The sequence below is a fragment of the Pipra filicauda genome, unplaced genomic scaffold (genome assembly GCF_003945595.2).
Source record: "Pipra filicauda isolate LSUMZ 115617 unplaced genomic scaffold, ASM394559v2 scaffold449_size645428_pilon, whole genome shotgun sequence".
In the NCBI taxonomy this organism is placed as follows: Eukaryota; Metazoa; Chordata; class Aves; order Passeriformes; family Pipridae; genus Pipra; species Pipra filicauda.
In genome coordinates, this window is record NW_024104586.1 from 160,693 (window position 1) to 182,511 (window position 21,819).

Consider the following 21,819-nt stretch of genomic DNA (forward strand, 5'->3'; position numbering starts at 1 on the left):
GTGGGACACACTTTGTGTTCCTGCCACCTTGGAATTCCCCTCGTTGCAGTTTGAGCCTGTTGACAGTCGCTCATTCTGCTGTGTGCCTATGGAGATATGAGGTGGGAAGAGGGTTGCAACAGCATTTGGAGGAGCCTGGTATTGGAGCAGGCTAAAAAGCAGCTGGAGAAGAGGAAAAACAAGGTCACTGAGAGCAGTATATGGAGAGGAAACATTGTTTTCATCACCTCTTTGGTGGTTTTGTTTGCTTGTTTTGTTTTGTTTCAGAAAAGTTTTCTATTGATTAACAGTAAAAAAAAGTAAACTTTCCAAAGCTTTCCTTGTGTTTTTCACTGAGTGCAGTAAACAAATAGCTGAGTGAATTCCCAGCACTGATAAGGTTGGCAAATATTTCTGGTGTAGTGGAGCTGTTTGTGCTTTGTCATTGATTCACAGATGTATTGGCTCGAGTGCTGAATGAGGAGGCACTTGGCTTTCTGCAGGGGGAATACAAATGGGGTGGTGGTTTTAGGAGGTTTAGGTGGTTTTAGCAGGTACCTATCAGTGGCTTTATTAGTTGTGTTTGCAGTAGCCTGCTGTGGCTGTGGAGGGGCTGAGCCAGGAGGAGGTGAGGAATGCTGCTGTGGACAGCAGGGCTGTTTTAGAGCCTTGGAGATGCTCAGGGGCCTGGCTCGACTGGGGGAAAAGTAGGACTCCAGGCTTCCCTCTCCAGATATTCACCTCACAGCTTGCTTTCTGCCAGGGAGTGTGCAGGAATGCTTCAGCCCTTCAGTTGTGGTCCTGCAGGTTTCAGCTGCTTTACAGGAGTTGGAGGTCGTGCTGCTTTTCCTGGCTCGAGTTTCCCCTTGTTCCTGTCCGTGCCAGTGAAACTCTGCTCGTCCTGTCCAAGAAGCAGCTCACAGAGTAAATCTAAACCCCAGGGCTGCTCCTTTTGGAGTGCTGGAGGTGGAAAGGGAAGGGGGGAGCTGCTCCCAGACCCTCAGGTGCAGTACAAGAGGAGATCCCTGGAGCCAGTTCCCTGTCAATATCCCGCTTTTGGGTGGGATGGTTTTGCTTTGGGTGCAGCTTTTGGACTTTGCTGATGTTGTTTACACCTTCCTTGTGTGAATGGCACACCTGGGTTTATGTTGTTTGCCCTCAGTTCTGTCAGCTCAGTCAAAACCGTGTTTCTTTCTTCCCTAAACAGGCCAAACCACTTTGTAGCTGGGCTTGTTGTTTTTTTCTTTTTTTGCTTTTTTTTCTCCTTCTCCATCAGTTGTCTGGCTGTTGGAAGAGTTGTAAAGCAGCTCCTGTTAGTCCCTGCAGTCTGTTTGTTTTTCTGAGCAGATACAGTCCGTGAGAGTTCAGGCTTTTGTTTGGGAAAAAAGTAAACCTTGTGAATTCCACGACAGCATAATTACTGCTCAAGTATGCAGGAGCCAGGCAATCCTGGGCTGCTGAAGGGATCAGGAGCCTGAAAGGCTGAGAGCTTGGCAGCTGGCCCTGGGAGAAAGCACTGCCATGGGCTTTTCCAGGATCCAGGGACAGAGCAGCCTTTTGTGTCAGGTGTGGAGCTGTTCTCGTGGTGGCAGCCAAGGAGCGGGAGTGTGCCCGTCACTCCCCCTCTGAACTGCTTGTGGAGGGTTTTCATTTAGACCCCTTCCACTGGCATCTTTCTGACTGAAAAATGGAAACTTTGGGCTTTTTTCCTGGAGTGGATGAACTTGATAACGTGTATTTTAACTCAGTGCTATGGGTTCTGTCAGTGGTTGATCTTGGGTTTTTCGGTGCTTTTTGCAAAGCGGCTCCATCTGCACTGGGACTTAGATGTCAAAACGAAGAGTCTCTGAGCTATTCTTCTCTTCCCACAGGAGACAAAGGTATAAGAAAGTCAGCAGAAGGGTATTAGTCCTCTGAGAGCTGCTCCAGCCTGTCAGGATTCTGCACTAGTGGCAGCCCCACTGTCTCTTCTCAAGGTGGATTCAACTCTCTGGTGAACAGGGATGTTTTACCTGTTGTATTTTTGTTCCTGTCACAGGTCTGTGGTGAGGTGACAGCTGTTGAGCAATGGCCTTCAACAAGGTTTGGTGTGCCCTAGCCCTTGGATTTCTGCTGCCTTTTTCTTGTGCCCACACGGACTTCTTCACTTCCATTGGTGAGACATCCTTTGCTGTACGTGCTGTGTAGCCAAGAGAGTTTCCTGACAGCTCTCACTGCTGATTCTGCTGTGTGTGAATCCTCCAGGGCTTTAATCGGTACAGGACTGAACCCACTTCCTAGTTCTTACCACAGTACTGACTTTCCTTTGAGGAGAAACATTCTCTAAGTCACTCCAGGTAGTCTAATGACCCAGGCTAGGCTTTGTAGTCGTTATTTATTCTTACAGGTGTTGGAATTTAAACAGAATTTTGGTGTGGGCCGTTGCACATGTGTGGAAGCAAGTGGGACAGCTCCATAGTGATGCAGAATATCAGTGTACTCTCCCTGGGTTCTGATGGCCTGGGGCACAGCTGAAGGTGGGGACTGCACCAGTTCAGCTGCCTTCTTGCAGGAAATGAAGCAATTATTAATTAATGCCAGGGACCCATTGAAGTCATGGAAGTAATCTTAAAAATAAAGCCCTGGATTAGTCTGTGTATCAGACACGGGTGCTTTGTGTGTTTCTGTAGCTTTCTCTTTATTTGCTCTACATTATGTATGCTTGGATGAAAGATTACTCTGTGGCAACCTACTTCCTTTTCCAAATGAATCCTAAATTAGTTCTAATAATAAATATGTGGTATTACATTAATTTCCATGGCAACGAGCTTGGTCCAGCAGGAGATTTTTCTCCTTCAAAAAAAGCCTTACTCAAACAGTCCTTCAGGGTTATTTAAGCAAATGCAGAAGGACTTTGGGGAAGGCAGAGTTGTAGAAGGGAAGAAAGTAGAAAAGAGGAAGAATGCCTTTAATTCCCAGAGTTTTTTTGTTTCTCCTTGACTCACCAAACTCATTTGTTTTCTAGGTCACATGACAGACTTAATTAACACAGAAAAAGATCTGGTGGTGTCACTGAAGGATTACATCAAGGCAGAGGAAAGCAAGCTGGAGCAGATCAAAAAGTAAGCAGTTTGTTTCATAACACTAATGGTTCATAGTTGGAGTCCACCCTCGTGCAAAAAGTGTTTCCCGAGGCTGACTAAGTTTGTGGAATTTCTCCTCTGAGGCAAAGCCCAAAGCAGCAGGTTTTGCTGGGTGTTTGTGGGGTTGTGCAGCTCCCACAGGATGGAATCTGATCGACCCACTTTCTGTACAGCATTGTCACTGCAGGGCTCCTGCCTGCACCTAATTCCCAAGGGATGGAGTCCTTGGAATGGCAGTTTGCTTAGTGGAAACTAAAACCCAAGATACATCAGATGTAAATCACTAAAAAGTGTTGGGGTGGCCACTGAATTGCCCACTGCAAGGGCACATATTGTCTCTACAGATTTACTCTGTTTAGATTTAAAAATAAAATAAAGCAAAACAAAACTCCTTTACTGCTTTTAAAAATAACGAGGGGCCTGACCATTGCCATTATTGTGTTCCTCTCACCTATAGGGCTGAGCAACAGAGCCCAACATGTCAGATTTTATCCCAGCTGGGAAAAAAAACCCATCACTGAACAGGATGCTTTCCTGGCTGTCAGAAATGTGTGTAAATCTGCCTGGAGGATGTCGAAACAGTTTTAGATAGATAGGTGGATTTTATTTTATTGTGCATTACTTTCTGCTGTTCTACCAAGCAGGGAGAAATGTACTTTTGTCAGATTGGGTTTATATATATATATCACTTAAAGTACAGAGTTGGAATTGCTGATAGGTTTGGAATGTTAGAAGTATATTCTTTACAGCTACAAATTAGCATGGGAATGTGCCAATTGGACATCCAGAAGTGTGTAAATGCAGCTTATTGTCCTGAGTGTTGCAGCTATGTTTTTGTGATTTCAGAGGAGCTGTCAGGTCAGAGAAGTTTTATCTCTGTCACAGAGATAAAAGGCCCTGGAGAAAATGCCAGCACTGTTTGTTGGGCTCTGTCCTTTGGCTGAAGGATGTGGGGAGCTGGTGTTCACTTCAGCTCCCAGACAGCTGGTAATTCCCTGGAATGTGGAGGATGGCTCAGGCCTCGTGTGGGGCCTTTTATCAAACAGAAACCACTTGGAAGAAATCCTGCAAACCTAATTCAGGCAAACCAGGTTCTGGAATACGCTGGTGGACAGAGTTCCCTCCAGGCTGCAGATTTTTGTGTTTGCCTTCTGTTGTAGTTGGGTTTTGTCTGTGGGGTGTGGCTTTTTAACATGAATTTACCCTGATTTCAGGGCGTTGTTACATCCTCGTGTTGTAGAACCTGCATTGTTTTGAAAGCTGTGCCTGTTTGGGAGCACGTTGGGGTTGGGAATGATTTATGGCACTTAGAGAGGATTGTGGAGATGGAGAAGCAGCACCAGGAATGGGATCTGGGCTCCTTGTCCTTTCTTAAGCTTTCAGCTTTGTGGTGGGATAAGTAAGGAGCTTATCACAGATGTAAGAGTGTGTGTCTGAACATAAAATAACTTGAGACAAGTGTGGAACTGCCTTTTATAAACTTAAGGGGGGGGGGAAACAGCCATTTAGAAATAAAAGATTGCAAATGGGGGCAAAGCTTTGTTTTTGATTAGTCCTGCATGGCCAGCTCATAATGGAAGTGCTGGCACAGTGCTTTTGGGGCCTGTAGGAAGGAGCTCCTTCAGGCAGGGGCCCAACAAAGACAGCAAGAGCAGCACAAGGTTTGAGCTGCAGCTGAGGAAGAAGATTAAAAAAAAGGGGAAAAAATAAAGCAAATAGCCCTTTTTGTTCCTTCTAGGAGACTCTATATATAGATAATGTAAATGCTTGCAGTTTCTGTTGGGTTTTTTATTAAGGAAGACACTTGAGTAGCTTGAAATCAGTTCTCCAGAGCATCAGCAGACTTGTGCAAGACTTTAATGAATGTGTGGTTTCATTATAGGTGGGCAGAGAAATTGGATCAGCTGACAGCCACTGCCACAAAAGACCCAGAGGGGTTTTTGGGACATCCTGTAAATGCCTTCAAGTTGATGAAAAGGCTCAACACAGAGTGGGGTGAGCTGGAGAGCCTGGTGCTGAAGGACATGTCAGATGGTGAGTGTGCCTGCAGGAAAAAACCAGGATCACGTGCTAAATGCAGTGCCTTGGCTGTGTCCTTCCCATGGCAGGGTTTGAATGGGGTTTGTGAGGCTGCTTTTGAGACTGAGCACTTGTGGAACCAGCCTGAATTAGTGTGGTAAACACTCTGCTGGCTCTTGGCTTCAGCAAGAGTAGAGGCTCTTTAGCAAGGAACAGGACATGAAATGGTTGGCTGTGAAAGACACTTAGCAAAAGGAAGCCAGCATGGTTATATTTGACCTGTAAGACTCTCTCAACAGCTAATACCAGGTGGAGGTTTGTAGTAAGGAACTGTAAGAAAGCAGAGCTTTTAAAAAGACCCAGGATTCGTCTCTGGTCAGGATTCAGCACATTCCACTTCCCTGTTGCTGTGAGAGGGACTGAGTGTGCCAACTGAAAAGGCTCTGCACCTGCCAGCCACAAATCTGGACTGGAGTGTCTTGAGCCCTTCTTCTGAATGAGGAGGGGGGAAAAAGAAAGTCCACTTTTTGTTAAAAGGAGAAAGGAAAATATCGGGGAAGTGCAGTGCAGTAAAAGAAAGGCAGAACGAGAGGGAAAGGATATTGTGGTTTTTTCCCTAAAGTAATGGTGTTATGAGTTCTGAATAGTTAAAAAGGACTACTAAAGTGTGGCAAAAATCACAGGTTTGCCCAGTTCACTATTTTTTGGATGGTTTTGCCAGCTGAGTGTTGCATGCTGTGCTTGGGCTGGTTTTGGTCATGCTGTTTAGATTTCTGCTGGTGGACATTAAGATGGATTTAATCAGCATCATGTCGGCACTGCTTGTGCCTCTGGAACTTGGGGCAAAAGAGGGGAACAGTTCCTTGAGAGAATATTCTTTACTTTATAGAACCTGCTGGTCTCCTGTCCAACAAACACCCCCCTCGTGCTGCTGCAAAAAGCCCCCAAGTGTTTCTTTGTGACTGTTCCTTTGCTTGCTTTAATTAAAAAAACCCACCCAATGCTAATTGTGCAGCATGAGTTCAGTTCAGAGCTGTGTGAAGGTGGATCTTTAATGCCTGGAGTTTACAGAATTCCCAGGACAAAGCCAAGGGTTTCCCTGTCTTTCCCAGGCTTTATCTCCAACATGACTATCCAGCGGCAGTTCTTCCCCAATGATGAGGATCAGACTGGTGCAGCCAAAGCCCTTCTGAGGCTCCAGGACACGTATAATCTGGACACAGACACCCTCTCCAGAGGGAATCTGCCAGGTAAGAGCCATCCATGTTATTTGCAGCAGTCACTGTGAACTTTAAATGTCCTGTTTATAAATCATTTCCTCTGTTCCACCTCGCTCAGCTCCTCAGTGTGAAGGTAACAACAGGAAAAGGCTCGAGTGGCTAAAACTTAGGAAAAAAGTTCTTTTTAGTTGAAATCTGTGTCTTTCTTCTAGCAATGGTAAGATAGTTTGGTGTTAATAACTTTTAATAAAAAATCGAGAGCAATAAAAATCTTGCCTGGGTGAGGGTTTTCCTTCTGTTGCACTGGCAGATATTATTGCACAACTTAATGCATTTTAGCAAACTAGTTCTATCCTTCATTATCCTTTTCCCTCTCAGGGATAAGATGGACCCTTCAGATTGGGAAGTTTCTTTGGGCTTAAACTTCACAGGGTGTCTAAACTGAAAAGCAAAAGACAGTGCATACACAGGTTTGAGCTCGTGTGGCATTACCTGAGCTGACCTTTAATAGATTTATATGCAGGAGAGGACAGGCTTCTCTCTTGTCAGAAAACTCTCTGATAAATCTTCCTTGTTTCCTCTGTTCAAAAATCTTCCTTGTTTCCTCTGTTCTGTGCCAACTGGCAAAAGTGCCAGCTCTTAAAAAGTGCAATCCATCTGTGCATTGCAAATCTGTCACTGATGGTTCAAGTGCTCCATGGCCTAATCCAAAGTGCTCTAATAAAATTAAGGGTAATTGGCTCTGTATGTTACGATGTATAACCTTGCTTTTGGGTTTGGTTCAAGATCATCTCAAGGACCTACAGATGCCTTCTAATACAATAAGCAGCTCGTTACTGTTTCCTTAAAACAGCACAAAAACACAAGGGGAAGGTTTTGCTTCTTTTGAAGCAATGAGCTGTCCTGACTGTGTGTGATGAAGTGTAATGGCAGAACCTGGAAGTTCTGGAGTATAAACGGGAATGGGTTGGACTCTGGAGAGCTCCAGAGGGGAATATCCTGTGTGGTCACTTGTTTGTGTTCCTTGTTTGGGTCAGAGCCTCAGCTCCTGCCATGTTGCCAAATCTTGGTGTGCTTTGAGAATTTGCAGCTTCAGGCTCAGACAACTGCAGTCACTGCCCGTCCCAGCACAAGGTGTTCAGTGAGCAAAGCTGTGCTGTGGGAATACTGCATTTCATGGGATGTCCCTTCAGCAGAGCAGCTTCCCTCTTTGAGGGCTGCAGAGCTGCTGGTAGAAATGTATTAAGATGTAATCAGGAGTGTAATTTTAGCTGGAAAACTGGCAGGTACTGTTTCCTTCTCACAAGATTGAATTTGGTTTTTCTTTGGGCCTGTATTTCCAGAGGCAAAAATAGGAATCTGTAATTTGCTTACAAGTGGTTTAATCTTTCAGAGGTCACTTAAAATGTTTCTAAAAATGACTGACTTCAAAAAAATCCCGAGCAGCTGGGAATTTACTGCCTGATGTTTTCCTTTTCCTCCCCCTCCAAGTTGTCCCTAACAAGCTGTTCTTCAGGAACCTTTTGAAAGTGATAATGTGACGTGTTTGAAAACAGATTTCTGAAACTTCCTATTTCGCTCCCTGTTGCTCAGAGTGGTCGGGGGTTTTGGGGAAGGTTTGTTTTATTTTGTTTTTCGCTAATGGTAAAGACATTCTCAGCTCGTTGCTGGCATTCTGGGAATGAAAAACTGCATCCCTGTGTTCTGCCAGGGATTTACAGCCTTCATCTGAGTCAGTGGCAAGCACAGAAGGGAGCTGTTGGAGAACCGAAATTAAACCGCTGTGAGAACGGGAAATGAAGAACGTCGCTGTGAGGGCTGGGCTGGAACCCTGTGTAAATTGTGCTTTTGTGTTAAATCCAGGTGTGAAGCACAAATCCTTCCTGACAGCTGAGGATTGCTTTGAGCTGGGGAAGATTGCCTACACGGAAGCTGATTACTACCACACGGAGCTGTGGATGGAGCAAGCTCTGAAGCAACTGGATGAGGGAGAAGTGTCCTCTGCAGACAAAGTCTACATCCTGGACTACCTGAGCTATGCTGTGTATCAGCAGGGGGACCTGGGCAAGGCCATGGCACTCACCAAACGCCTCCTGGAGCTGGGTATGGGCGAGGGGCAGCCAGCTGGGTGCTGGGGGAACACTGGCTGTGCATTGTCCTGGGCAGTGTGCTCTGGGCAGTGTGCTCTGGGCAGTGTGCTCTGGGCAGTGTGCTCTGGGCAGTGTGCTCTGCCTGTGCTCTGGGCAGTGTGCTCTGGGCAGTGTGCTCCTGCCTGTGCTCTGGGCAGTGTGCTCTGCCTGTGCTCTGGGCAGTGTGCTCTGCCTGTGCTCTGGGCAGTGTGCTCTGCCTGTGCTCTGGGCTTGGCCTTGCCTTTGTCAAACGTATTTTGAGTTTTCAGATGGACAGTTAGGCTCAGCTACCACCTCAGGAGTGTTGGGGTTAAGGATTGTTCTTTTTGCCTCCCAGCACTGTTGGCTTCTAACCCCTTACCCATCTTAGTCATTATTTTCTGAAATTTGCCTCTCTCCCTGTATTTTACTTGCCTGGGCTGAGATTACTTCCCATTTAAGTACAGGCAAAACCAAACTGAGTGAAACTGAAACTAGAGTGATACCAAAATCTCTGCAGATGATTTAAATGCAAATGAAGCATGTTGGAGATGAAAAGCTTGGAAAAACAAGAAATACAGGATACAAGACAGCGAGATAAGAGACTGTTCTGTGAAATATGAAAGTCTTTATTGTGCTGTAAACACTTTGCTGATTGGCTGTGTAAAGGAGGCACTGAGAAGCTCAGAACTAAACCTAACATAGCAAAAGCTCCTGAGAGCCATTTATCAAAGATCTGAAGCTTCTGTAAGTTTAGTGATTGTTAAAAGCTTTGTCCCCAGAAATCTTAAATCCCATCAAGGTATTGTTTAGGTTTCATGCTGTCCCAGCTCTCTCCCTGTCTCATTCCCTTGTCTCTCCCTCACTGGTGAGACGGGCTGGAAGGCCCAAACCCTTTTTCTGAGTGCTGGGACCTGCGTGTGCAGTGAGGGTTTGGGAAGCACTAGTGTGCCTCTGTTTCCTTTTGCTTCCTGTAAATAGCCACTTTGGGATAGTCCCTCCCCAGCTGGAGAGCTGCCAGTGATCCTCCCCTCTTTCCTTGTCAATAGATCCTGAACATCAAAGAGCCAACGGGAACATGAAATATTTTGAATATATCATGGCCAAAGAGAAAGAAGGAAATAAGTCCAGCACGGATTCAGAAGAGCAGGAGAAGGAAACTGAGGTTAAGAAAAAGGATTACCTGCCTGAGAGAAGGAAGTACGAAATGCTGTGCCGTGGGGAGGGGCTCAAAATGGTAAAGTGGAGTAGACTGTTCTCACATGTTTGAACCCAACCAAACAATGTCAGGAATTTGTGTGTGGTGTGGAAGCAAGGAAGCTGTTAGAGCAGCTGGATGAGTGTGTTGGATTTCTTCCCTGTTTCAGTCAGTCCAGGAGACTAAAAGTAATACTGCCACAGGCAGGGCTGTGCTGGCTGACTTGGATGTGCTACATCAGTGGGATTAATTGAGTAAGGATGGTGGAAGTCTAGAGTTACTTAGAGAATTAAATAAGGGTGGTTTTTTAGCGAGAAAATTACTTTAATAGGACTATGTCGAGTAATGCTTGTTGAAGTATTACACAGCAACATTCATGTGCTGACACTACTAATTTTTTTAAACTGAAAGCATCCCTTTAACCTGTAACAACAACGAGGTAGGGAAGGTGGGTTGTTCCCTTGTCTTGTCCTCAGGACATTTCCGTTTCTCGGAGATATTCATGTCCCATGGAAGTTCTCTGACCCTCTGGCTCTGCCTCCCTTCCAGACTCCTCGGAGACAGAAGAGACTCTTCTGCCGCTACTACGACGGGAACAGGAATCCCAGGTACATCCTGGGCCCTGTCAAGCAGGAGGATGAGTGGGACAAGCCCCGGATCGTTCGCTTCCTGGACATCATCTCCGACGAGGAGATCGAGACCGTGAAGGAACTGGCCAAGCCGAGGGTAAATGCCTTATGCTCCTTTGCCTTTGGAATCTGAAAATCCATGGGGGTAAATGCCTCATGCTCCTTTGCCTTTGGAATCCCAAATTCCCCGTGTGCTTCCTGTGTGAGTGGGTGTGATGTGTCCTGTGGCAGGCAGTGCCCTCACACCTCGCTTTCCTCACCCTGCAGCTCTTGGTGACGCTCTCTGCAGGAGATGGTGGGGAAAGCTGGGAATGCTGTGTGATGGGCAGGGCCAGCTGACAGCAGGGCAGGGCTGCCAGGCTCTTCCAGCAGGCACGATTTCAGCACACACTGATGTTCTCCAGCAGAAAACAAACATGCTGCAGCTAGGGTGCCTTGGAGTATTCCTGGTATTTGCTGGGGTGCCTGGCTTTTGCTTTTTCCTTTAAAATCTGGAGAAGAGTGCTGTCTAGGGAGAGGCAGCCTTTCCTCTATTCCTGGAATGCCACCTTATTGTGCAGACAAGAAAGAATGGTTGTAGTCTCCATTTTGGTATAAAACTGGCTGCTGTCTCCCAGGCTTGGAAGTTGCCTGCAGATGAAAGACCTTTAAGAGGGCAGGGCTTAATTGGTGATATTTACCTTCTTATTGACTGTGGTGGTTCTTGAACCCTGTTCCAGACGCTGGATGCAAAGATGCCTGTTTCTGAGTGCAGACAATAATCAAGGAACAACTGGCCATGGCACTCAGTGCTCTGGGCTGGGGGACAAGGTGGGGATCGGGCACAGGTTGGACTCGATGACCTTGGAGGCCTTTTCCAACCTCAGTGATTCTGTTCTGTGATTCCTGAGAGGACAGTCTGAACTGTAAGCAGGAAGTACAAGCTTTTTCACTTCACTGTGAGGCATCTCCTGCTCTCCTGGCAGGCAGCTTTGCTGCAGGGCTGAGACTCAGAGCCCTGCGTGTTGGGCTGTAGGTGGTTGAGCCCCTTCAGTGCTGCAAAAGCACTGGCACTGTGTCTGTGGAATGTGATCAGATCACTTCCTTAGGGAGCAGAAAACCTGTGGATGTGGTCACTGTAAGTTCTGGACTTGCTGAGGTCGTTGTTTTCCTGTCAGACATTTGGCTCATGGCAAAGACAGAGATCCACATTAATGTCATTAAAGCAGGAGCATCTGTATGTGGCTGTCGTTCCACGTGTTCCCTACGGCCGAGGCCTTGCACGGCTCAGCAGCCAGAAGGATTGTGTTTCTGGAGACTGAAAGGTCATCTCATTCCCAATGCTTGGCATGTTGCCATCCTCTGGGATGACAGCACTGTCTGATCTGTGCTGGCATTATTCAGCTCATTATTCAGCTGTGGGAGTCTCGCTGGAATTGTGGTTTGTGCCTTGGGTTTTGTGTGTCTGCATGGGATGAGAGGAGAGGCAGCATATTAGGAGCTCCCAGTGCCTTTTCTTGTTAGTAAGTGTTGGTTTACTTATTTTAACAGTAGAGAAATATTTCTGGTTAGTCGGGACTTGGGGTTGCCTTGTGCCTCTTCCAGAATTTGGGCTCTGCACCTCAACCTCCCCAGTTATGAGAGATGGAGTGTCTGATAGAACATGAACCAAGCTAAAGGGTGCACGTAAGGTCCTGAACTGGAATATTAACACACACGGGATGGCATGAAGTAAATGGAGCACGAGAGAAGGAAAGGAAGGCCTTGAGCCAAGAGTTTCACTCTGTGTATCTCAGGAGTACAGTACAACCATGGATGAAGCAGTAGTTTGTGTGAGCACAGAAGAGTTCAGTGCTGCTTTTGGTATAGGAAGAACCCAAAAAGGAGGGTTTATTCATCTTTGGCTTGTTCAGAATGATGGTGCTGCCTGGATCCACTTTACCTGTGAAACTCCTCGTGCTCTGTGCCGGACAGAGTAACAAAGCACCAGGTGTTCACCTGCCACAGCACTGTGCTGCTCCAGCAGCTGCTGCAACGCAAAGGGAACGAAAGCCTCTAGTTTGCTCTATTCAGCAGCTGTTCTCCTTGCTGCAGGCGTGGAAACAGGACTTCTGGAAAACCTGATCTTCTCTAACACTAAAAACCAACCCCAAACAGGACCCCCCCTGTTTTTAGTGAGAGTGGCAGCTGCCCCCGGTTCCCTGAGGCGAGCACGGCAGTGCCGGGGCAGTGGCAGTGCCGGGGCGGTGGCGCGGCGGCTCCGGGCGTTATCCCCCCAGGCTTCTGAGGGTCGGATTGCTGGGATGCAGATTGTGCTTGTAATGCAACTATTCTGATGGTTCGCTTCACAGCTGAGGCGAGCCACCATTTCAAACCCCATAACGGGAGCCTTGGAGACGGCACATTACAGAATTAGCAAAAGGTAAGAGAGCTCCGTGCCAGAGGTCTTGGGCCTGGAATGAGTGTGTACGTCCTGCTCTTTATGGGGAGACAAGAGGTGGGCTAAAGAACAACCGTGGAGTCCACCCTGCTGTTCCCTGCAGATCTGTGACAGGCTGTTCCTGCTGAGTTTCTCAGTCTCTTCCTTCAGCTGGAAGTTCTGGGGGCGTGTTTTGATTTGTTCTCTTTCTTTCTCGGGCGCCTTCTCGGTGTGTGTTTTCCAACGGTCAGGTCTCTGCAGTCAGTGTGAAAAACATGTGATGCTACAAAGCCTTCAGTAAAACCTGGAGTTTGGTTTTAATTTATATATTCCTTTCCCCTTGCTCTTCTCACCAACCAAGAGTTGTCCTCCCCTTCCTTGGAAAATGTGTAGTGCCTTTACAGGTGTAAGAGATGCTTTGAGTCCTTGTTGTGTACACACACACACACACACACACACAGAGCATTTCCTTGTCCAGGATAATCCCATACTCCTTGCTGGGCTCCTTTACCTCCTGCCTGACACAAATCTGGCTCATTTTCACCGGGCTCCTGGTTCTTTTCAGTTTGTCTACTAAGTACTGCAAGTATTGAATTTAGCCAGCCATTTCCAAAATTGGCTGGATCTGAAAAACCACCTGCCCCTGCTTGCCCTCCCCTGGTTTTAGTTGTGTTAATTAAAAGATTGACCATGCACACCATCGGGAAGGACTTACTTAAACTTCTGGGTGGAGAGGAATTGTCTGGGAAACTCAGCATCAGAAATTACTCTCAGAAAGTCTTAGTTAAAACAAAAAAAAACCAAAAAAAAAAAAAAAGGAAAAAATTTAGAAAGGGAGGAAAAAAAGTGAAAGGACAATCTAACCAAATTTTTCCAACCAATTTGGTGCAATTTGAACACAGCAGCTGCAGCTTCTGTTACCCTCCCAACCTTGCTAATTTGTGAGCTTTGCATCCGGAGCAATCGGAACCCTCTGGAAGCCCTGGGGTTGGCAGAGCGCAGCCTGCGAGGTGGGTAAGCCTTGTCCTTTCTCTTTTTGTAGCTGAGCCGGGCTACTGTGCATGACCCCGAGACTGGCAAACTGACCACAGCACATTACAGAGTCTCGAAGAGGTAAGGGAGCGTCTTCCAAGGGATTCCCTGGCCGAGGAAGGCTGTCCTGGGGCTGTGCTGCTTCAGCGCTGAACGTGCGGGGCAAGGATTTGGCGTCACCTCTGTTCCTAGGCCTTTCTTTAGAAAGTGGCCTAAGTGAGCTGAGCTGGCATGTAACACAAAGCACGTGGCCTGCTGGAGTAGGGCTTGGTTGGAAATGGTGGTACCCCAAGGTGGAAGTGCCTTTGGCTGAGCATGGCTTGTCTGCTCCAACTAACGTACTAAACGTGAGCGCGAGCTCCGCTGCCGCTCCCGCTGCAACAGGGACCTGCTGCAACAGGGACCTGCCCGGCTCACCTCTGCTCCTCAACTCCCAGATAGCCACGCCTGCTTGAAACCAGGAGCTGCTGGGATTCCTGGGAATGCTGCAAATTAAAGCTAGGTGGTGGTTGTAAAGGATTTCCCTGTTGAAATGATGGAATGCAGTTGCTGCTTTACTAGAAACCCAGTGTTCTCTCAGCTGCTCTGAAATTAGAATGGTCTGTAGCTTGAGGGCTTTTATTGAGCTATGAATGTCTTTAAAAAGGTAAAATTGCTTCCAAATAGTGGATCATGGGAAGGTGATTGATTCAGGAGTGATTATAAGTCTTAGAAAAACTGGGAAAACCGTTGGAGCTGAGGTCAGATCCTAAGGCCACCGTTGTTAAAAGTTGGAAACATTAATTTTTATCCTTTGAAAATTGCCTTGCACCTCTGGAGCATGTGGGTCTAGGTGCTCATGGGCACACACAGGTAGTGGGAATCCTTTGGAAATGGTCTGTTTGCTCCTTAAAACTGCCCCCCACAGGCCCCCCTTCCGGAGGGACTTGACTTTAGGAACATTTGTCTTCCTGTTGGACATGTGTTGCATTTAAATTTTATTTTTTTGCTTTTAATATTCAAGTCTTGTCCATGTCTCATCTACCTTGGTTGTTTGTCACTGCATATTTTAAAGGCAGCATTTATTCAGTCCTGGGATTTGTCCTCTGTGCCAGCCAGCTCTGGGGCATTGCTGAGGAACCTCCCTCACCTCCTCATGGTTTCTGTGCTAGTATTGGGAGTTGCAGAAGCAGATCACTGATGGAAATTAGGATGCATAATTGCCCCCTATTTGAATAGATGAGCTTCAGTAAAAGAAGTTTTGATTTAGAGTTGTGATTTTTCATCAGTAGAAGTGTTATGCCCTGAGGTATTGCAGCTGCCACAGTCGAACAGTACAAAGCACCACCCAGCATGAAAAGCCAATGGAAAACCTGGGATAGAGCCTCCTGGCCAGCTCCTGGGGAATGGGACCTTACTTAGGATTTGGTGCTCAAAAAGGTGGCACTGTGGGACTTCCTACCAACACACCTAAGGAACTCTCCAGTCAGACTTTGCTAAGTTCTTAAATCCAGTCTCTCGCTGGACCCTGGAATTAGAATTGTGAAGAAACATCCAAGAATTTAGGGAAGACCATTTCTTGAGGGTGGAGGGGGACTGCCCTTGTCCTGCTTTCCCTTTGCATTCCTCTGTGTGCAGATTTCCAGGATGTGTATGGACATTCCAAGAGAATTTGACACCTAAATCCAGAGTAGGAGGTGGAATTCTCCTCCAGAGCCCAGGGCAGCCTGATTTAGAGGGTCTGTGGTATTCCTGCTGGGAACATCTTTCTGTTGGAGCTGCTTGAGCTGGTTTGGATTCCAGATGAATCATTGCTCCTGAAACCCAAAAAAAAAATGCTTTATTTTTTTTACTAGATGACTGCTTTCCCCCTTCAAACATTCCTTCCTAGCAAATGCCCTCCCAAATTACAGCATTCCTGTCTCTGAGAGCACCACTGTTCCCCTGGTGGGACGTGGCAGGCTCTGTCAACGGGGGCACCTCGCCAGCACCACCAGAATAAACCCACCCACTCACACACTGCTTGCAAAGATAAAAAACTGCCTTTTTTCCCCCTTTCCCTCTCCTCCCAGCAGGCAGCCAGAGCTTGTAGCACATAGTGGTAAAGTTTCCACTGCAGAAATACCAGCCTGGCTTTCATTCGCTCCCTGGTGCGTCTCTACTGGTACTTGTTTTTACATATTAAGTGCATTTGAGAAGGCTTTTAAACAGAAATGCTGGTATTTCGTGGCCAGTGACTCACAGGAGCAGTGTTGAAATGTAACGTCTGCTCCTACAGTGACCAGAGCTGAGATTTTGGGGGATGTGTGTGCTGTGGAGAGCTGGCTGGTTTGGTTTTTTTCCCTGTAGTATGTCGCTTAGTCCAAAGTGATTTCTCTATATAAAAATTGTGCTATTAAAAACCTTTAAGGTACCTCATGCAGAATTATAAGACATTTTTTGTGGCTGCCCCTGGATCCCTGGAAGTGTCCAAGGCCAGGCTGGACGGGGCTTGGAGCAACCTGGGCTAGTGGGAGGTGTCCCTGCCCAGGGCAGGGGTGGGATGGGATGAGCTGTAAGGTCCCTTCCAACCCAAACCATTCTGGGATCCTGTGAGAAAATGTGATTATTATTATTATCTGTTTGTAACAAATATAAGTTGTTAAAAGCCAGATGTGGGTGTGAGGAAGAAGCAAAGCAACCCCCCCAGTGGGAATTCAGCATGGTAATGAAAGTATCTCTTTTTTTTTTTTAATAGTGTATTGCCTTAGTGCAGGGATGTGTTTTTACAAAACACCAAACCTGTGTGGGCAGAGCATTGGGGGTGGTAGTTATTAAGGAAATACCAACTCCTCCTGTAAGTAAATCACTTGTATATTGATCTGCCCTGCCTATGGCTTCCCAGAAATCAGCTTGTCCCTCTTTTGTGAGGAATTTCTCTGCCCACAGTGGACTCAGAGGTGGCAGCTGGTCATGAATGTGACAGAGTGCCCATGAACCTGTCAGGTGAAGTTGCTGATCTGCCAGATGTACGTGGAAGGGCAGAGCTGTGTGCATGTGCTGACTTACACTGAACCCTGAACTGTGCAAATATTAGAAGAAAAAGGGTTGCTGAGCACCCTTTCAGGCTGTTAATGCTGCATCTCCCACAGCACTGGTGAGGGGAGTCTGTCTGTCTTCTTTGATAGACAAGGGCAGGAAAAAGCCTCCTTTGTGCAAGGGAATGGTCTGGAATGAGGCAGAAATGCCAGGGGAGGGAATGTGGGACAGATGGGAATATTCTGTGACCAGGCAAAGCAGGTTTTGTGACACTTAGCGGGTTAAATCCCACTGTAACTCCTCAGCACTGCAGGCCTCCCCCAGCTCTGCTCAGCAGACAGGCTGGCACTTGGATTATGGTTTCAGTTCCCTGTTCCTCCACCTTTCATAGACTTCCTTTGTATCCTCAGGCAATTAATTTTATTTTTAAAATACATGCAGTATTTCCCTTCCTGAAAGGCTGCAGTATTCTCCCTGTGGAAGCATTCACTGCTACTCTAAATAACCCACACAGCAGGAATGCTTGGGGTTTGTCTTCCTTTGGCCTGTTTTTTTTCCCTTTTTTCCCTATAAGCTCTTATGCCCAGACTGGACAGAAGCAGATGGAGCACTGGTGGGTGTGTTGGGGCTTTTTCTCTGTGTGTTAAATGTGAGGTTAGGATTGCTTGTGAGCATTCCCTGTTCACCGTGGCTGCAGAGCACGGCTGCTTTTTTGGGGGGGGGGGGGTTATTTGGCTTCATATGCACCTACATATCCTTCCACCACCTGAAATCCAGGCAGGTTGTGCTGTAACCCCTCCTTGTACTAACAGTGCTCAGAAATGGATGGGTCTGTGGCTGTGTTTGTGCATGTCTGCCTTGAGAAATCTTCTTTCTTTTTATCTGTGGTTCATTTGGCATTTAAAAAAAATGCTCGTAGAGATTCTGTAACCTGTGTCAGTGCCTCATGTCCTGTGTCATGCTACTGTTCCTCCCAGGAGAGGGATTTGGGGATTATAATATTTTTTTAGATGCAAATTACAGAAGAAAAATTTAATTTAGTATGGATGAGAAGGTGCATTTCAATAAAAAAATACTATGATGCTGCTGCTGCTGATAGTTTCCAGCTGAGCACAGGGACTTCCCTCCAGCAGGAACCACTGATGAGCCCTAAAGCTGAGTCAGCTGCTGGAAAAAGAGGTAGAACTACCTGTCTCCATTTTCCCGCACAAAAGGGGGAAAATGAGCCCCAAATCATCATTATCATCCATATGAATGACTAGCAAGGGCTGCAAGGTAAACAGAGGACAGGTAAAATGAAGGTGGCATGGGACGAGTAAAGCAGCAAGAAAACCAGACATCAGGTGAGCAGGTGATAAAGAGAAAAATGCAGTATTTTTAGCCAAGAAGTTCTGATATATAGCAGGAGGCAAACATTTTGAAAGATGCCTTTGGAACTGTGAGGCTGACCTTTATATTTAAAAAAAAAAAAGGGTTGATTTGAGGGTTGGGTTTTTTTCCCCTTGAAAATCATTTGCCTGAAGCAGGTGCTAAATAGCAAATCTGTAGTAGGTTGTTCTGGTAGAAATTGTTCAGTGGGGAACATGGGAGAGAACTGAATGCATGACTGCATTGTTTTCAGAAGGGTTTGCAGTGGGATTGCCCAGGTGAGTGGTGTGACAGGGCAGCTCACACAGTGCTGTGCCATGGAGAGGACACACAGACAAGGAGAGCAGCTCTCACCTCTTCCTTTGCCAAATGTTGCTTCCAAATGCATCACTTGTGGGGGCTGAATTCACTGTAAGAGCAAAGCTGTTTGTGCCTGGTTTAGAAAGCAGCTAGAAGCAGATTTTCACTCTTTGGAATGTTTCCTTCTGTCACTGGGCAGTCAGAGCTCCCTTAGAGCAGTGCTCCGAGTGTTCTTTCTCAAGAACGCGGTCACTGAAGTCAGGGCTGTTGCAATACAGAGATATTTCTTGAAAAGTCCTAGGAAGGTCATGTGGAAGTGTAAGTCAGTGCCAGTGTTTGCTGTCCTGCTGTGCAGTGCCTGTTACTGTCACATCTCCCTGGTTGTCCCCCCAGTGCGTGGCTGTCGGGGTACGAGAGCCCCGTGGTGTCCCGGATCAACACGAGGATACAGGACCTCACCGGGCTGGATGTGTCCACAGCAGAGGAGCTGCAGGTAATTCTGAGGATGGGGCTGGTGCTGGACGTCAGTCAGCACTTCATTTTGGGTGGCTCAGGTGGCACAAAAGCTCCTTTGTTTACAGGGGGGCAAGAAACAAAGGTGTGTTTGTAGAGCAGCTCTTCAGTGGGAAATGGCTTTTGGTGCTGGAGGGGAACAACCAAACCTGAGCTTCACTGCTGCAGGGTCCAAAAACTTTGCTGCTGAGATGGGAGTTCAGCTTGACTGGTACTTAAGGAAGGCCAACAGTGTGTCTGGTGTCCCTGGCATGTGGGAAACACCCCCTTGTAGGTGTAAACTGTAATTCAGAAGTGCTTTGGTACATTTGCTTGAGGCCTTTGAAGGAGCAGCTGCTTTACTGACTGTGAGCAAAGTGTGAGTACCTGGAAAGCAGGACACCCAGACAGGGGGCTGGAAGCTGCTGTGCCCCTGTCAAGACTCCTGGGGATAAAATGCCCCAGGATCTGGCTGAAGTTCAAGGTTTCTTTCTTTATAATCAACTGGCAAGCAGGAGAGGGGATTCTCTTTATTGACATGAAGTAGTTTATACATGAACCATGTCAAAGCACCGTGACAGGTTTTGAAGAGAACAGAGGCTGAAAAGCTGCCACAGAGAAAAAATCCTTTTCTGCCCTGGGAAGTACCAGATTCTCCCCTGGAGCTGCATCTTGCAGTGCCGATCTTGGATGTGCTGCTGCTCCTGGAGGTGGCAGAGGCTTGTCACTCCCTGGGGCTTGGTGTTTGCCACTGACCCATTGAGAAGCTGTGGATGACAGTCACAGTCTTGCTGGATAAAACTGCTTTACTAGAGCTTGTGCTTCTCTCACTGTAGGTAGCCAACTACGGAGTAGGGGGCCAGTATGAGCCTCACTTTGATTTTGGAAGGGTAAGTCCTGTTCTGTCTTCACCTCCTTCTTCTTCACAAGGGCTGTTGTTGTTTCTCTTTTGCAGGTGGCAAATTATGGAGTGGGAGGACAGTATGAGCCCCACTTTGACTTTGCACGGGCAAGTACAGAGCGGGAGGAGAGCAGTGACCCGGGGCAGCCTCGGCCTCTGGCCCGGCCCAGCCTCTTCTTCACTGGCTGGCACACTGTAGCTCTGCCCAATCCCTGGCAGGGCAGGGAGCCCTGGGGATCACCAGCTGTGCCAATCGGCAGGGTTACCACTCCTCAGGGCATTCCTACTGCTTTAGGAACGGCTTTGCCTCTTTCTTTTTCTCTTTCTTTCCCTCTTTCTTTATTTCCTTCCTTCTTTATTTCCTTCCTTCTTTCTCTCCTTCCTTCTTTCTCTCCTTCCTTCTTTCTTTTTTCCTTCCTTCTTTCTTTTTCCCCCTTCTTTCTTTTTTTCCTTCCTTCTTTCTTTTTTCCTTCCTTCTTTCTTTTTCCCCCCTTCTTTCTTTTTTTCCTTCCTTCTTTCTTTCTCTTTCTTTCCTCCTTTCTTTCTTTCCTTCCTTCTTTCTTTGTTTCCTCCCTTCTTTCTTTCTCTCTTTCTTTCCTTCTTTCTTTCTTTCTCTCTTTCTTTCTTTCCTTCCTTCTTTCTTTCTTTCCTTCCTTCTTTCTTTCTTTCCTTCCTTCTTTCTTTCTTTCCTTCCTTCTTTCTTTCTTTCCTTCCTTCTTTCTTTCTTTCCTTCCTTCTTTCTTTCTCTCTTTCTTTCTTTCCTTCTTTCTTTCTCTCTTTCTTTCTTTCCTTCCTTCTTTCTTTCTCTCTTTCCTTCCTTCTTTTCCTCCCTCTTTCTTTCTTTCTCTTTTTTCTTTTGTCAGATCTGCCCCAAGCAGTGACAGTATTGCTGTGTGAGAACCTTTGATTCCATGGAGATGCTCAGCAGTAGTTGGTGACCCTTGTGCTCTCTTTGGTGCTCCTCACAGGCACCATCCCCTTCTGGCTTAGAGTTGCCTGCTGATGGCTCCTTTTCCCTTTCCTTTTCCTTCCCTTCCCTGAAATTTCCTTTCCTTTCCTGAAATTTCCTTCCCTTTTCTTTCTCCTTTCCTTTTTCCTTTCCTTTCTCCTTTCCTTTCCTTCCCTTCCCCACTTGTACTTACCTGATTCCAAAGCAAAGGGTTGATCATTTCTTGTGCCCAAGCCCAAAGTCTCAGCCACTCCCTGTCATTGGCTCCTCTCAGCAGCACAAAGGAAGTGCTGATGGACTCTGCTTCCTTTTGTTCACAGAAAGATGAGCCAGATGCTTTTAAGGAATTGGGAACAGGCAACAGAATTGCTACTTGGTTGTTTTATGTAAGTCACACCTCGTGTCCCTCCCCATTCTGTGCCACTGAAGGATTTCATTCTCCTTTCTGTTCATTCCGGTTTTTGCTGCAGTCACTTCCCACTCAAGCAGCCCCAAACTCTGGGGTCCTGTTGTCTTCCTCCCCAGACCATGTGGTCCTTCCGTGTGCTGGAAGGAGGATTTTGCTCCCTACAGTTACTTGCCTGGCTGTTCATTTCTGTATCTCCATCAGTATTATCAGCCTGTGAACTGCAGTGGAGGGGACAAGGCTGGGGTTCCACGGGGACCACAGCGGGAGGGTTTCAGCCTCTTTCAGGGAGGTGTAAATTAACTTCTTCAACAACCCGACTCTGTTTTACTGAAACATGAGAGCCCCCGAGGCTGTGTGAGCTCACCTGTGTTTCCCACCTGTGCAGATGAGTGACGTGTCAGCAGGGGGAGCCACGGTCTTTCCTGAAGTCGGAGCCAGCGTTTGGCCCAGAAAGGTGAGCAGGGATTTCTCCGGTGGAACTGCCTCTCTACTCCTCCTCAAAGTACAGCACAGGCATGAAAGAAGCTTTAAATGAACCTTTAAAAGAAGGAAAATCCCAGCCCTGTTCATGGCAGCACAGAGGTGCTCACGGTTCAGAGCAGTGCTGGTGATTCCAAGGGCCCCCACATTCCCTGTGTTACATTTGGAACTTGGCTGCTTCTCATGCACAGACTCTGCAAAACATTACAGTGCTTCGA

The 21,819-nt window shown here is 47.0% G+C and overlaps 1 protein-coding gene across 5 annotated transcripts in view; it reads left to right on the top strand.

Moving 5' to 3' along the window:
- The window catches only part of P4HA1 (prolyl 4-hydroxylase subunit alpha 1), a 31,762-nt gene that overhangs the window by 6,347 nt on the left and 3,596 nt on the right, over positions 1–21,819 (top strand). For 2 of the 5 annotated variants that reach the window (XM_027711056.2, XM_027711057.2), the window contains 12 exons: positions 2,018–2,134; positions 2,984–3,080; positions 4,984–5,135; positions 6,233–6,370; positions 8,204–8,443; positions 9,498–9,685; positions 10,196–10,372; positions 13,716–13,786; positions 18,764–18,863; positions 19,699–19,752; positions 21,033–21,098; positions 21,507–21,575. In XM_027711056.2, coding sequence (XP_027566857.1) covers positions 2,047–2,134; positions 2,984–3,080; positions 4,984–5,135; positions 6,233–6,370; positions 8,204–8,443; positions 9,498–9,685; positions 10,196–10,372; positions 13,716–13,786; positions 18,764–18,863; positions 19,699–19,752; positions 21,033–21,098; positions 21,507–21,575 — 1,440 coding nt within the window. In that variant the 5' untranslated portion in view covers positions 2,018–2,046. Of the gene's footprint in view, positions 1–2,017; positions 2,135–2,983; positions 3,081–4,983; positions 5,136–6,232; positions 6,371–8,203; positions 8,444–9,497; positions 9,686–10,195; positions 10,373–12,605; positions 12,677–13,715; positions 13,787–18,763; positions 18,864–19,698; positions 19,753–19,817; positions 19,872–21,032; positions 21,099–21,506; positions 21,576–21,819 lie in introns of all 5 variants that reach the window. The other 3 variants (XM_039385895.1, XM_039385897.1, XM_039385896.1) reach the window with 3 other exon arrangements.